At 41.4% G+C, this 15177-nt stretch overlaps 3 protein-coding genes across 10 annotated transcripts in view; 1 reads left to right on the forward strand and 2 right to left on the reverse strand.

The window, feature by feature from the left end:
* Positions 1-15177, forward strand: part of nlgn1 (neuroligin 1) — an 816109-nt gene that overhangs the window by 436600 nt on the left and 364332 nt on the right. The gene's annotated exons all lie outside the window — the stretch shown is intronic.
* LOC134298055 (uncharacterized) overlaps positions 1-15177 on the reverse strand; it is a 324686-nt gene that overhangs the window by 70167 nt on the left and 239342 nt on the right. The gene's annotated exons all lie outside the window — the stretch shown is intronic.
* LOC134298054 (uncharacterized) lies at positions 9304-14946 on the reverse strand. The gene is made up of 2 exons (XM_062977525.1): positions 12898-14946; positions 9304-9682 (listed from the first exon to the last, which is right to left on the reverse strand). Exons 1-2 carry the CDS (start codon positions 14524-14526, stop codon positions 9575-9577), a joined length of 1737 nt encoding a protein of 578 aa, XP_062833595.1. The 5' UTR covers positions 14527-14946; the 3' UTR covers positions 9304-9574.

Raw genomic sequence — 15177 nt, forward strand, 5'->3', positions numbered from 1 at the left:
TTAGGGAACATTTTGACTCCTGTGCTCGTTCTTTTTCTCTTTATTACTATGGTTGGTTTGTGTCTTCCAGGTCAGTGGGATAGCAAATCTGCTTCATGTTTTAATCTCAATTTTAAAGGCACTCTCCAGGGTGCTGAATTTCATGTCTGGAATAGGTTCAGCATCTTGAATAGTCCCTTTAATGGCTATATGAAAACCTAGAATAAGTTTATTGCCTTACTAATAGGTAGACTCTAACACAGAGATTCCCTAACTCGAGCTCTCCAGATCTTTCCAACTTCATCTTCCAGAAGTCCCAACTGTCTTGGCCAATGATAAGGATTTCTAGGAGTTGAACATCCAGGCACCTAAAAGATCACAATATGAGGAACACTGCTCTAACCACTACTGTAAGTTTGAGAAGAGGCAGGATGGATCAGATTTTGGATCCAGCTATTCCTGAACCCATTCCAACAATACTTAGCTGGCTCACTGTATTGTGTAGAATACAGACATGCAGCATTTTTCAAAAACACCTAGAGTGGCATCTATATTTCAGTTGTGCCCATACGCAAATGAAGACATGAATTGTTCAGCTTCCTCTTAAATGTATACTAACCACTTTCCATTCTAGCTTAAAAACATGGATGTTTAAACAGGCTTTTGAGGTTGACACTCTGGCGCTTTAGTTGTGAATTGATGGAAGCTAATTTTATCCTTAGATGTTTTTAAATTGTGCTATTTTGATTTTATGTTACATGTGTTGATTGTGGTTGTTATTATAATATTATATGATATTGTTTCATATTCATGTAATGTTTTATATTGTATGCTGCACCTTGTGGTGCTTTTGTAAGCTACCCCAAATCCCTTCGGGGAGATGGTGGCGGGATATAAATAAAGTTTATTATTATGTGGAATCAAAGGACTGGTTCAACAAGGAGATCCTACATGTATGAAGAAATGTGCAAAAGGCAATTTCACAATATATTTCTACAAGTACAGGTGGAGATGGCAGAAGAAGGAGTGATACAGGAGGTTTACAATTGCTAATGTACATGATACTAAGGGGTGAAGTCCCTTTCACCAGGGAGAAGTTGTGTATGTTCCTTCACGTCTTTTTTCACCTGAAATTTATCAGCAGAAAGTTCATTTTGGACTCCTTACTGGTGTTCTGTAACATTTTTTGCTCTGCTAATGATCACTTGTATTTGTTTTATTTGTATTTGGAGATACTTTCTGTTGTTGGTTTTTTTTAATGGAATAAATATCTCAAAGTTTATTATTGGTATTAATTTCTATTATAAGTTTTCCATCAAAGTTTATTATTGATATTAATTTATCTTATGAGTTGTTTTCCATTGCTGTTTCTTTTTTTAATTGGAGACGAGTTCACCATGCCCTCTAACTCTCAAAGAGAGTTCTGTTGAATCTTCTATCACCCAATTTTTTCAGCTGCATTTCAGCTGCTGATTCACCAGGACTGTCCCAGCCAAACTGGAACACTTGGAGGGTATGTAATAATAAAAAGGCCCATCAACAAAGATAAGGAGGCTGGGAACCCCTCCCCTATTTATCTTGTAGTTCCACCATGTAATTGGTGTCTTCTCTAACATTCTGTAACTAATTATCTCCTTGTATCAACAGTGACATTATAGATTGTAATTTAGTCTCCAGTTTGGTTTAAAACATGCTCGGCAACAACCACTTATATATAAGAACTATTTCCTTTTGGATTGGAAAATACTGTGCCCTCCTTTTTTTCTCTTAAGAGCAATGCTTTCGAAACATTGGTTGCGAGACGTACTTAGGGACATAATTTTGAGGAAGCTACTGTTACAGAAAAAATTGTAGGAATCCTGAATATTAGCCATCTTGGAGAGAAACAGGTTCAGCAACATCTGGGATCTAAGTTTGGGTATTATTATTCTAGGGTGCCCTTTTCTTTTCTTTTCTTTATAAAATACACTTTTGTGAAATATGTTTGATGGACTAGTAGCTTTAATTGACCTATGTGCAATGATGTCTTTGGGGAAAGAAACAGAAAGTGTTGTTTTGAGTTTGAGACACCTCTTCACAGGGAGCATTTTGCCTCATTTTGCCACTTTTATGTGTGGAAAGGATGGGGCCTGCTGTGAGCCATCACACGATGCATGGCAGTCCCCACCCACATTCCTCCCAAAGTGTAGGGGAAACACCAAAAGGTGCTTTCTCCTTGTCTGTGGAGAGGAAAGTGTTGAGTGAGTAACTCCAATGGACCTACTCGAACTTTCGTAGCTGCCTTTTCTGCCATCTGATGGGGGAGGGAAAGAGTGCCAATGTGATGAGGGGAGGAGAGAGGGGGCATGGGGCATCACGAGCCACCCCACACATCTTCCCTTTTACCGGCAGTTGCCAGCCCAATGGCAAGGCTGAAAGGGCCATGTGAAGAGATCCCTAGAAAGTAATGTTGACCTGTAATGTGAAAGGACAGCAATTAGCACAAGATATCCAGTATAACATGAAACTGTGGTACATCAGGTGATTAAGTGGGCTGCCTTGGTCCATACTACCGAATGGCTAGACCTAAAACTTTGAATAATATTTGAATAATATTTCTTTGGACTACTGAGCTCTCTATAGCCCAGTATGGCTTGGGTCTACTTTGTCTGAAAACTTGTATCTCCCTCAAAGATTCTTCCAAAATCTTTTTGCAACTATCACAGATGCATTTGTTGAGGATGCTGGAGATAGCCTTGTGATAGCTCCCAACTTGTGGAATTCTTTCTCATGGAAGATTCACCTGGGTCCTTCTCTTCTTTCTTTTTACCAGCAGGCACAGATAATTATTCATGTGACAAAAGAGGCATTTAATGGAACCATAGTTTTATCACTTTATTATTAAGCTTTTATTGAGTTGTAAACTATATGGGAACTCTGTATTTTAATAGAATGGCTTGCTTTAATAAAATCTTTTATAGAAGTAGTGGGGTTTTTTTTAATTGGATGTAAGCTACTTTGGGTTCTGTACAAACAGAAAAATGGGGTGTAAATAAACAAATAAATGATCCTGCAGTATAGCTGTAGGAGATTGTTGTTGTTGTTGTGTCTGTGTGTGTGTGTGTGTGTGTGTGTACAGACACACACATACAACAATCTGGAATTTTCAGAATATATGTATTCCCGCTCTGTCAGTTCTTGTCCTCACTAGTTGTGCCTGTGCTCTTTGAAAACTTCAACAGGAACTCATTAGGAATACAGAGCGCAGATATGACCCCTCTTTCTTTACTATTTGACTCAACCTCGGGATAACCCAAATCATCTGAAGCTTCAACCGCAGCTCACCCAGATTTACAATGTTCCAATTTCTTAGGTCAGTTAATAGGATTAGTATTCAGTTCTCAGTCCTGCTTGAATTCATGGCATGAAGTCAATCTTTATGATACGGTCCTAGCTAAAGGGGAACATGTATGTAGAGAAGGGGAGTGAGAAGAAGAGATTGCCATGCTTGAATCTGTACCATCAAAATGACAAAATGGGCTTACAATAAACAATAACATTGTCACAAGGATCTTAAGGGACCAACTGCTGAGCCCTCTAGGCAAAATGCTTATGAAATGGACACCCTGGCAAACAAACAGAGAGAGGCAGAGACATAAGTATGATGTGCTGGGAAAATACAACGTTCCATTTTCTAGAATTCTTTTTCTGTGCTTACCTCACCATTTTCACTTTCTGGGTATATAGCAGTAATATTTGTAAGGGTTATTTTCCACCCAATTGAAATACAAACTAGTGCAAACTAGTACAAACTATTTTTTTTCCAGGCATGGTGACACTAAAATTATGGGTACAGTATGAGGTCATTTAAACTAAGAATGCTTTACCCAAATATTTGCAATGTTCTCAACCTCTTACACATACAGTTGTACTTTTTAAAACAATTTACAATGGATGCATTCACTTTAAGAATGTAAGATAGACCTTTCCAAACTTTGTGTTGCAATACGTTACTGTGTCGGCATTTCAAGATACAGTAGGCCTGTGTATTATGTGAGGGATCCAATAAAGGACCCTTTGTGTAATATAAGGAAATGGCATACCATAGAATTGCTCTGGAGAATCTAGATAATGTCTAGACAAGGGTTTGCACTAGGCCTCCAACATGATTTCAAATATCTTCATTTATAACTGACATTGTGTTCAGTGAGCTCAAATAATAAGGAGACCAATTTGTGAACAAGTTGATTGCATAATGTTGGTTTTCAGAAGTATAGCACAACCACCCATCTCTACATTAGTGTAGATTTATAATACTCATGCATAATATGGAATCTCAGCCAAAGACGATGAGATGAAGAAAAAGAAAGAAGCAGACAGAGGAGAAAGGAAGGGAAAGGATGACAGGTTACTTATCCTCAATCTGAAAAGACAAAGAAGGATAATTCAACACTAGTAAATTAAGAAATCTTTTATGCATAAAGAACTGTTTGTAAATTCAAATAACACCTCCATCCTGAGCCTGCAGAAGACCCATGAAGTACAGATTCAAGAAGCTGTCTCTTTAAAACCCTAACTCTCTTGTTATGGACTGCAACAATGTGTCTTATTGGCTTCAGATACATCATATATCAGACAATAGATTTCTAAGTTCCAGGACTCCAAATTCTCTTGACAGTACTAAGGGCAAAACAGAGCCCTGAATTATTGCTTTCATTTTGATGGGTGGTCCCTAGGTAACTGTCTGCTGTAGGAGTGGAGGATGGAAAATCATGCTGCATAATGGAGCAATTTGCATTAAACTCCAGCTGAGAATAAACAAATCTGGAAATTTCTGACATGCCTGTTTCCTAACTTGCACCCCTCAAATTCCTGTCAATGAAACAGCATCCTTCTTTTCTGCTTAGAAGTGACCTTAAATGTATAATTATATGACAAGCTGTTAGAATATCATAGAATTTATTTGGATCTGTGCGGTAAATTACATACAGATGTTTTAAGAGCATCACATGTTATAAAATTGCCTAAAGCCCCCCCCCCCCCCAATAATAAGCACTAACACCTCTTTCTGAAGCATTAAGATCACTAGCATTATGCTTCTAACACTGGCAAGCTAAAAGCTTCTTAGACAAAACAAAACAATATATAGGACTTTTATGCTTTCTTTCTTTTTAAAAGCTCGACACAAAATGAGATGGGTTAAGGTTAATCACATATATCTATTTACCTTTCATACATCAAATACGATTGAAAACATTTTTTCAAATGATGGTCTAAATTCTGCAGACCCAAGAACTGTACAACAGAGAAGCTATCCCCCTCACTATGTTTACAGTCTGATCTTTGCATTTATAAGGACTGGAAACATGTATATAATATTTTTTAAAAAAAATAAAATAAACATGAAATTATCAGGAACTTGCATTCCACAGACATTGCAAAATTAACACTCATACTGTACAGTTGCCAAAATTACTATCTACTCTGCTACCATTTGCATTCCTTGGAAAGAGAAAAGATGGTTGCTGAATCAAAAGATTTTGCACAAAAGTTGTTGCTGTGGGTTATTGGGCTATATGTCAGGGCTCCTGAGAGAGTATATAAAATATGGTGAGCAAGCAGTCCTCTTCTGAGTGATTTACAATATGTGCAAAAGCCCTACAGATACAGGAAATATCCCCAGTGCAAGTTAGACTTACTTAACTCATTCAAAATCCAACAAATAGAAATTGTTAGATTCGCCTACCGACTCCATCTCATCTCTTTCAACAGTGCTTACTGTTAGGAATTTTATATTATCAGGATTGCATAAAATATACTGTCACTGATGAACACATTTTAAAAAAAGAGGTCACAGCTTCTAGTAATAAGCAGATGAAAATGTTAATGACAAGAAAATGTGCCTATATAAAAATGAAGTTATGTGTTTGGGGGGGAGGGGGGTCCTATTATATAGTTTTGCTGTTTTCACTGCATTTATGGATGGGTAGTGCCACTCCCTTCCTATATTAAGCTGGAATTTTCAGAATGTAATTGATGGCTGAATTGGGAGAGAATTATCTCAAGAAACAATAATATGGTTTGAAATTACTGTTCTTCCCCACATGGAACACCAATGAAAACATCTTAGCGAAATTCTTATTTAGGCTATGATTCCTAGAATCCTCCAACAACCTTGACCAACAAACTGCCTGGAGGAGCATGGAAATTATTGTTTTCCTTCATCTCCTCTTTTTTCCTCCCTCCCCTTCCTCTTCCTCTTCCTCTTTTTCTCCCTCTCCTATAAAAGCCCCAGTCTTTCCCAGGCTTTAGGGGGAACGTATCTTAAAAGAGTGCTGAATGCTACATGGTTTAAAAAAATCCTCCTTTCCCTCCTAAGTTTTGATGTCTACATTTGCAACTCACTAAGATTTGACAAGTAAGAGTGGGGCTGTGGTTTTTATAAATGGCTCAGAATTGTATTTTCTTTATTTCCTCAATGTGAGCATCTTAAAATCATGCATTTCTTCATAGTGTTTATGAGACATACATGAGATTAAAACTGAATAGCAAAACTGACAGCCTCAGTCTGTTCACCTTCATATAGAAAATGGCTCACCTGCAACTAAAAAACCCCCATAATACTGTGGCCCTTTTGGCATCCGTTTTAAAGGAGAGAGCAAGAATGGGGTATTGTCAGCTTACTGTTGACACCTAATGCTAAAGCTCCAGATGACATCCTCAATCAGATTCATGTAGATGTTGAAAAGCATCGGGATAGTATTGATTCCCCTGGAACCCCACAGATGAATAGTTAAAGTCAGAAGAGTGATCCCCAACACCAAACTCTTAGAAACATTCAGTCAGAGAGATTTGAGCCTCTGTAATTCAATGTCCCATCCCATATCAGCCAAATGGCCAGAAAGATACCATGGACAATGATATCAAATGTCACTGGAAGATCCAGCAGGACCAACAAGTATGCATTCCTGTATCTAACTCTCAGTGTAGGTCATCCACCAAGGTGATCAAGGCATCTAACAAAATATATGTGGGGCCAGAAAACAGATTTGAAACTGCAGGAATGGAATCTTATACTCTATCTTCTTTCTGTAGAAGAAATCCTGAGGTATATTATCAGCAACTCAAGATATATCTCAATACATGCAATATGTGAATTAATAGTCAATGTGTAATGGAGTGCCTTAATGTTCAAGCAAATGAATTTGCCATGTAAAGATACACATGCATTGCTGTTCTTGTGTTATGAGTGTGATGTGTACCTTCTCACTCCCTAACTGGGCCATGCATGTCTCCTAAGAGGAGCTCCTGGGACTGGACCTGAGCATACATGGTACTCTGAACAACCTGCTCACATGATATGACACCTGAACTTCAGGAAATAGTACCTTTTTTTTCTAGAGCAGTGGTTCTCAACCTGGGGTCCCCAGATATTTTTGGTCTACAACTCCCAGAAATCCCAGGCAGTTTACCAGCTATTAGGATTGCTGGGAATTGAAGGCCAAAAACATCTGGGGACCCCAGGTTGAGAACCACTGCTCTAGAGCCTACCGGTTGTTAGGAATTGTGGGAGTTGAAATCCAAAACACCTGGGGGGCCACAGTTTGCCCATGCCTGCTCTAGATGGTAAAGGATTCTCTTGCAACTAGGTGATAATGGGTTTGTCTCTTAAGAAGCTGTATCCACCAAGGCTAGCTGATGTTGTATCTTCATGATAAGGATGGATGGAAAAATTACCTGGCTCATTTGGATCCAAGCAGTAATTGTCTTCCTTATTCATACATTTGGCTTAACTATACTCAAGAACCTCTTTCCTGACTGCAAGTTAATTGCTGCTTGAAAGTCATCCCTGAAGGTTACACATCGTTGTGTGGTTCTAAGCTGTGTTGTTACATAAGTTAGTGACATCAAAGAGCCAGTTTCATAATATTTACAAAGATAAGTTATGTCTGTGATTTCCTTTTGGGTGGGGCATTAAGCTAGAATAGCTCTATTTATTATCCTATTCCCTCCCCACATTGTCTTCCACTATCTGTGCCTCATGCTCCATGTTGTGCATGGAGGTTTGAGCAGAAAACTCAGCTAATAAGACCTCTTCACTGAACATGAAAATCTAAGAGTGGCTCATGTAAACAAACACACTGATAATGTTTGAGCCAGGAGAAGAACACTCAACCAACTACACACAAGAAATATATACATTGACTACCACAGTGGTAGTACTCCAGCAAGCCAATGTTCAGGAGTTATTGGAGCTATAGTCCAAAATATCGAGAGGGCATAATGCTGTCTACCTTTGGACTATACATACTTGTTTTGCTCAAGTCATCTTACAAAATTGTCTGAAGATGGGAAGAATATACATAAATACATAAATCCAATGTTTTCTATTGTAATACTGATTCATAATATAGAAATGCCTCACATAGCTATGAAAGGTACACAAACTTCTTGAGGTCATGGATTTGCAACTCTTAACACATGAATAGTTCCATAAATAGGAACTGATGCATAGAACTGAAATTGTAGTTTCTATTTATGTCTTTGATGCCACAATATGAAAAACACAATGGCAGAACTGAAAGTAGTTGAGCGTTTGAGCATGAAGTGTTTATTAAGGCATAAGTACATTACTGGCCATACTTTATAGATCCATTAATGCATGCCTCATGTGTGTTGGGATACATAAGGCCAAAGGCCATGTACTTTCAACTACCCACACAGTGTACTAATGATGCTCTAAAAATACCCAGGAGCCTCTTAATGCTATTATAATAAGGACCTTTATTATTGCATAGTCCTCTGAAAAAGAAGTCCTTTCTTTTTTGCACTTTGCATTGCTTTTAACCAGATAAGCAGCACAGTTTGCTACCTGCTCAAAGGAGAAATGCTCCTCGAACAAGGAAATAACATATTACGATGTTGTCCTTACTTTAATAAAATGTCAAAAAGGGCTCTTTAAATTAGAGCTCTACATGGGTGTCCAAATCTGGTTTGGATCTCAGTTTGTTGAATAAGTTCTGGGGCCTATTTGATTTGGATTAATTAGAACTATGAATCCAAATTGAGGCACAGAAATGTAACATTTGGGAATCCCCCCCCCACACACACATTTGAATTAACATTGGAGACTCCAAAAAGTGGATTAAACCATCCAAATTTTTAGAGGGTTGTTTGCAAGATACTTTACATTTTTGTTCTGAAAAATAAAACAGCAAATTTTAAAAGTCACAAATTATTTGGTCCAAGTTATCCATGCTACTTTTGTTCTGGCACATCATCCCAGCGTCCTGCCATTGTCTGTCAGGCTCACTTCAAAGGACCAGTCTGAACGCAGATCAAAGATAGCTGCTCTCAAATTCAATCTTTATTGAAGAATACATGACTTTGGAAAAGTCGAGAATGACCTAATGTTTACATACATCTAATTTTATCACTTCTGATGCAACGTAATATCACACGCAAATATCATCATCAAACCCCACCTTCGGGATCACATTTCTACCATGATTTCTATTCCCACACACTACAGCAATTATAATTGTTTATACTTTCAACTCTGAGTTCCCAGGCTCATTTTATCTTCTCCCGCCAGGTGCTTGCAGGATTGTTTATGTTATGAAGTCAGATTCAGGGCTTGGAAATTCAGCCCTGGGATCTGGCTCCATGACATGGCGCCCTCGTTTTCTTCGTCCTCCTCTTCGGTTCTTCTTTCATCATAGTTCTGAAACAAATCAAACAATAACTCTATGTGTCCATTTTGTCCAAAGTCCCCATATACTTTTTCAGTAAGCTGCGATGGAATACTGGGTGTATTTTCCCTAAACTTTTTGGCAATGCCAACTGGAAAGTCACTTCATTGATAACACCCTGTATTCTGAATGGTCCAATATATTTGGGGCCCAGTTTTCTTGAAGGTAGCCCCAATTTGATGTTTTGGGTACTTAACCACACTAGATCTCCTTTATTTAATTTATCGCCTTCCACCCTCTTTCTGTCTGCGAACGCTTTATACTTTTTGTGTGCTTCCTTTAAGGATGCAGTCACTTGACTCCAACATTCTAGCATTTGCGTTTTCCACTTCCCTGCCTCTGTTTCCTCATTTTCTGTCCACCTTGGCAACTGGGGTAAAGGCTGTATTTCATACCCGTAAACTACTTCAAAGGGGGTTTTATTTGTTGCTGAATGTATAGTTGAATTAAAGGCTAGTTCCGCAAAAGCCAACCACCTAGACCAGTCATTTTGTCTCATGTTAGAGTACATTCGAAGGAACTGCCCAAGCGTTTGCTGAGTACGTTCTACCGCCCCGTTTGTCATGGGGTGAAAAGCAGAACTTAGACTCCTTTCTGCTCCTAGCATTTCCAAGAATTTTTCCCAAAATTTTGCTGTGAACTGTACTCCTCTGTCACTGACTACTCTACTGGGACATCCATATAGTTTGTAAATATGATTTATGTACAATTCAGCTAGTTTCTCAGCCGATGGTAGTTTCGTCAGCGCTATAAAGTGGGCCTGTTTAGAAAACAGGTCTAATACTGTCCAAATATAACGATGTCCTTTGCTAACCGGCAGTTCTCCCACAAAGTCCATAGCTACACATTCCCAAGGTCTGGTAGGTTCCGCTACTGTTTGTAACAATCCCATAGGTTTCCCTCCTCCCGATTTATTTCTGGCACAATCATCACATTGAACAACATGATTCTTTATGTCCTTCCTCATTCCTGGCCACCAACAATGTTTTACTATTGCCTTTGTTGTTTTTGTAATTCCTGTATGACCAGCGCTCTGGTTGTTGTGAAAACGATGCAGAATCTTAATCCTTAATATTGCTGGGATATACAGTTTCTTGTTTACAAACCAAAATCCCCCCTTCTGTTCCCCCTTTTCTGCGTTGGACGCGATCCATTGATCTCCTTCATAAGACTGTTTCAGTTCATTTCCCCAGTTTTCTTCCCCGCCGAGTTCAACAAAAGCCGTGTCCTCCTTTTGGGTTTGTGCTCTTGTCCTGACAGCTAAGCCCCATTGTTTGTCAGAGAATATTGTCCCCTCTTTTGCTGTGGTTATGCCTTCGTGTTGAGGCATGCGTGAAAGAGCATCTGCCAAGACGTTCTGCTTCCCTTGAAAAAACTTTAATTGGAAATCGAATCTGCTGAAGTATTGCGCCCATCTAATTTGTTTGGGGGACAATTTTCTAGGAGACTTTAAATACTGTAGGTTCTTATGGTCAGACCAAATTTCAAATGGGATTCCGCTTCCTTCGAGGAAGTGTCGCCAGCATTCTAAGGCTTTTAATATGGCTAATGCCTCTTTTTCCCATATTGGCCAACTTTTTTCAGTTTCGCTGAACTTCCGTGACAAATATCCACAGGGTTTTAAGTTCCCATTTTGATCTTTTTGCAATAGTACTGCCCCATACGCACAGTCTGAGGCATCGCAATGGATTATGAAAGGGCTCCTGATATCGGGGTGTTTTAGGATGGGTCCTTCAGTGAAGCATTCTTTTAAGGTTTCGAATGCCTTTTGGCATTCTGGCGTCCAACTCAGTTTGGCGCCAGGAGCTTTCACTTTTGCTGTCTCCCCTTTCCCTTTTGTTTTTAAAAGTTCTGTAAGGGGTGCGGTTATTTGCGCGAAACCTTTTATGAAGGGTCTGTAAAAATTTGCAAACCCCAGAAATGATTGTAATTGCCTCCTTGTTTGAGGCACTCCCCATTCTTTCACATCTGCTACTTTAGCTGGATCCATAGCTAACCCTTCTGGAGATATCCGATACCCCAGAAAGTCAATTTGAGTTTTATTGAATTCACATTTGGACAGTTTTGCGTACAGCTTTGCTTCTCTTAGTCTCTGCAAAACTTCCCGGACCAATTTTACGTGCTTTTCCTTATCTTCAGTTACAATCAAGATATCATCAAGAAATATGAATACCCCTCTGTACAATAACGGGTGTAGTATTTCATTTATAAGCTGCATAAAGCAGCCGCCTCCGTTTTTTAACCCGAAAGGCAAAATTTCGTATTCAAAATGGCCGAATGCGCAGGAAAATGCAGTTTTCCAAGTATCCTCCGGTTTGATCCTTAATTTATGATACGCTTCAATTAAATCCAGTTTAGTAAATATGCTCCCTTTCTTCAATACGGTAATTAAATCCTTGACTAAGGGCATAGGGTATTTATTGTCCTTAGTAATTGCGTTTAAATTTCGATAATCAATGCACAATCTTAGGGAGTTGTCTTTCTTTCTCCTAAATAACACTGGGGCCCCGAGAGGAGAATTGGATGGCTTAATGAAGCCTCGCGCCAGGTTTTTATCAATGTATTTCCTCAATTCCTCCTTCTCCTGCACAGACATGGGATACACTTTTGGTTTGGGTAAGTTTGCTCCTGGGGTTATTTCAATTTCTACTTCTATATTCCTTTTGGGAGGCAATTTACTGGCCTCTTTCTGATTGAAAACATCCACAAAGTCTCTGTATTCAGGTGGCAATAGCTGTGGGTCTATTTCCCCTGCTTCATCTTCCTCGTCCTCCTCTTCTGCAATTTTGCTTATCTCCCATTGCATCTGCTGTTCTTTGAATGCTAGGCTTTTTCCTCTCCAATCTACTTCAGGATTTGCCTGTTCGAGCCATGGTATCCCTAATATTACGTGGTATGTGGCAATAGGGGCTATCACAAAGGATATTCTTCCTTCCCATTTGCCTATTTTACATGGGATTCCCCGTATTTCCTTTGTAGATACTTCCCCAGCAGCGACTGATCCATCTAGCTGCGAAAATGCAATTGGGGAGTCAAGCGCCATCTGCTGGCATTTCAGCGCTCCTGCTAACTCCGGGGTTATAATATTTCTAGAACACCCACAATCCACAAATGCCTTGCAGGTGGCCCGATTTTCTAGCCCTGAGAGGCAGATTGGCACTACTATCATGCGGTTGTCCCGACTCACCAGTTTTTCTGAAGATTCTGGGGCCTGCACCTCCTCTTCCGCGCGCCTCCCGGTTGCTGGCTTGGGCTTTGGGGCTTTTGGCGGCTCCCCCTTCCGGGCCCAGCATTCTGCTGCTCGATGGCCCGTCTTCCCACATACAAAGCATCCCGGTTTAGGTTTGTTGTCGTCTCCTCTGGAGGGAATCCCCGGCCTCCCTCCGGGTCTTTCCTGCTTCCTCGTTTCTCCTCGACCCCTCGCCACCGGTCTTTGCTGGCCGCTGCCGCTCCTGAAGCGCTTTACTTGGGCCAGGGTGGATTCGACGCGCCCCGCTAGTTGAATCCATCCCTGGAGCGTTTCGGGGTCGTCTCTGTGCGCTGCCCAGCTGAAAATCTCGGGGCGTAGTCCCTCTTTAAATAATTCCACTTTGGTCACTTCAGACCATTCTGGTACCCTTTCCGCGAGGTGAAGGAATTCCTCTGCGTACTCGGGCACTGTTTTGTCCCTCTGCTTTATTCCTTTCAGCTGGTCTCGAGCCCTCAATTGCTCTAGCCGGTCTCTGAACCGGTTTTCCAGTGCGGCGAGGAAGCGGGGCACTGACCTCAGGCATGGGTCGCGTCTGGCATGAAGCTGCACATACCAGCTGGCTGCTCCTCGCTTTAGTGTGTTGCCGATGGCTCGAACCCTGCTTGCCTCGGAGGGGAATGTGTGTGCATTGTCTTCCATGTATCCTCTGATGCTAATTAGAAAAAAGTTCAGTTCATCTGATTCCCCTCCGTATTCTAGTTTGAGATCTTCCCTTCTAGGCATCCATTCTGCGGCCCGTTGATGCTGTCTGGGAGGCATGGGGAAGGGTTGCATCAGGTTTCCTCGGGCGGCTCCTTGGAACACGCCGCGCCCCACTCCGGTGGTCATTCTGCGCGGCTCCCGAAAGTCTGCCGCCGCTGTCGGCTCTTCCGCCCATCCGCATACTGGCCTTGCTGTAGCCCCCTCATCTCGCCTTTCCTCGTCGTACGGCACATCCTCCTCCTCTTCCTGGATCCCCCGCTCCTCTCCGCCTTCGTCTGCATATCCACTGGACCCGATCCCTGGCCCCAGTGGCCTTTCCACCCCGACGCCCATTCGGGGGGTTGGGAGCTCTGTTGGAGATGGCGGCCTCAGAGTTCCCAGGGCTCGCTGACGCTCCACTTCTCGCGCCATTCTGTCCCGGAACTCCAGCTCCCGCCAGTATTCCTCATCTCCCTCGTCCCTTGCCGCCACGGGACTCTGCGTTGACGCTCGCTGGCCCCTCTGGCTCCAATCTCCTTCTTTACTTGGTTCTCTCTCGGCGCCATATCGGCTGGGCTCCTTTTGGAGATTCTCTTCCAATAATGGCACCAATCTCCCCACGGTTTCCGACAGCCTGGATAAATTAGTTTCCAGGATGGATAACCGCAGGGCCACGGTCTCCGGCATACTTCCTCCAGATCCCCAACTGGTTTCTGCAGCCGCAGAGACGCCTCTTCCTCCCCTGGGAATTCTCTGGGTCACGCCGTTCGGCCTGGGGTACCCCGTAGAGGAAGCTATGGCTTGCAGCGTTTCTTCTCTCTTCGGCCGGGCCCCTTGCAAAGGCCTCTCTGCCCCATTTGGGCTTTGATCTCCTTCTTCACTCATTATCACTTCACTGCGAATTCCGCAGGAGGGTGAGAAATGGATTCTCGACTTTAATGTCAGGCTCACTTCAAAGGACCAGTCTGAACGCAGATCAAAGATAGCTGCTCTCAAATTCAATCTTTATTGAAGAATACATGACTTTGGAAAAGTCGAGAATGACCTAATGTTTACATACATCTAATTTTATCACTTCTGATGCAACGTAATATCACACGCAAATATCATCATCAAACCCCACCTTCGGGATCACATTTCTACCATGATTTCTATTCCCACACACTACAGCAATTATAATTGTTTATACTTTCAACTCTGAGTTCCCAGGCTCATTTTATCTTCTCCCGCCAGGTGCTTGCAGGATTGTTTATGTTATGAAGTCAGATTCAGGGCTTGGAAATTCAGCCCTGGGATCTGGCTCCATGACAATTGTCCCTTTAAAGTATTTCCCACATCTACAATTGAACTGCTTCAAAGAAGCAGCACACCAGACAGGCAGCAGCAGCATTGGGAAGAGCCACAGAGAAACAGGCAGGAGGGCAGAGCATCAGTTTCCCAGTGCTAGTTGCTTCTTGAGTCAGAATGACAAGCACAGTGCAAAAGTCAACTAATGCTCATATATAATAACCATAATAATGAAAATGAAATCACAAC

The sequence above is a fragment of the Anolis carolinensis genome, chromosome 3, assembly GCF_035594765.1.
Source record: "Anolis carolinensis isolate JA03-04 chromosome 3, rAnoCar3.1.pri, whole genome shotgun sequence".
NCBI lineage: Eukaryota > Metazoa > Chordata > Lepidosauria > Squamata > Dactyloidae > Anolis > Anolis carolinensis.

What these genes read in the sequence shown, in the direction of transcription:
- LOC134298054 (XM_062977525.1), bottom strand. Translation starts at nt 14,526, where the DNA reads ATGAGTGAAGAAGGAGATCAAAGCCCAAATGGGGCAGAGAGGCCTTTG. An exon ending in CAGAATCTTCAGAAAAACTG is followed by an intron (nt 9,683 to 12,897) that starts GTGAGTCGGGAC and finishes GATTTGTTTCAG; the next exon opens with AACTATGATGAAAGAAGAAC.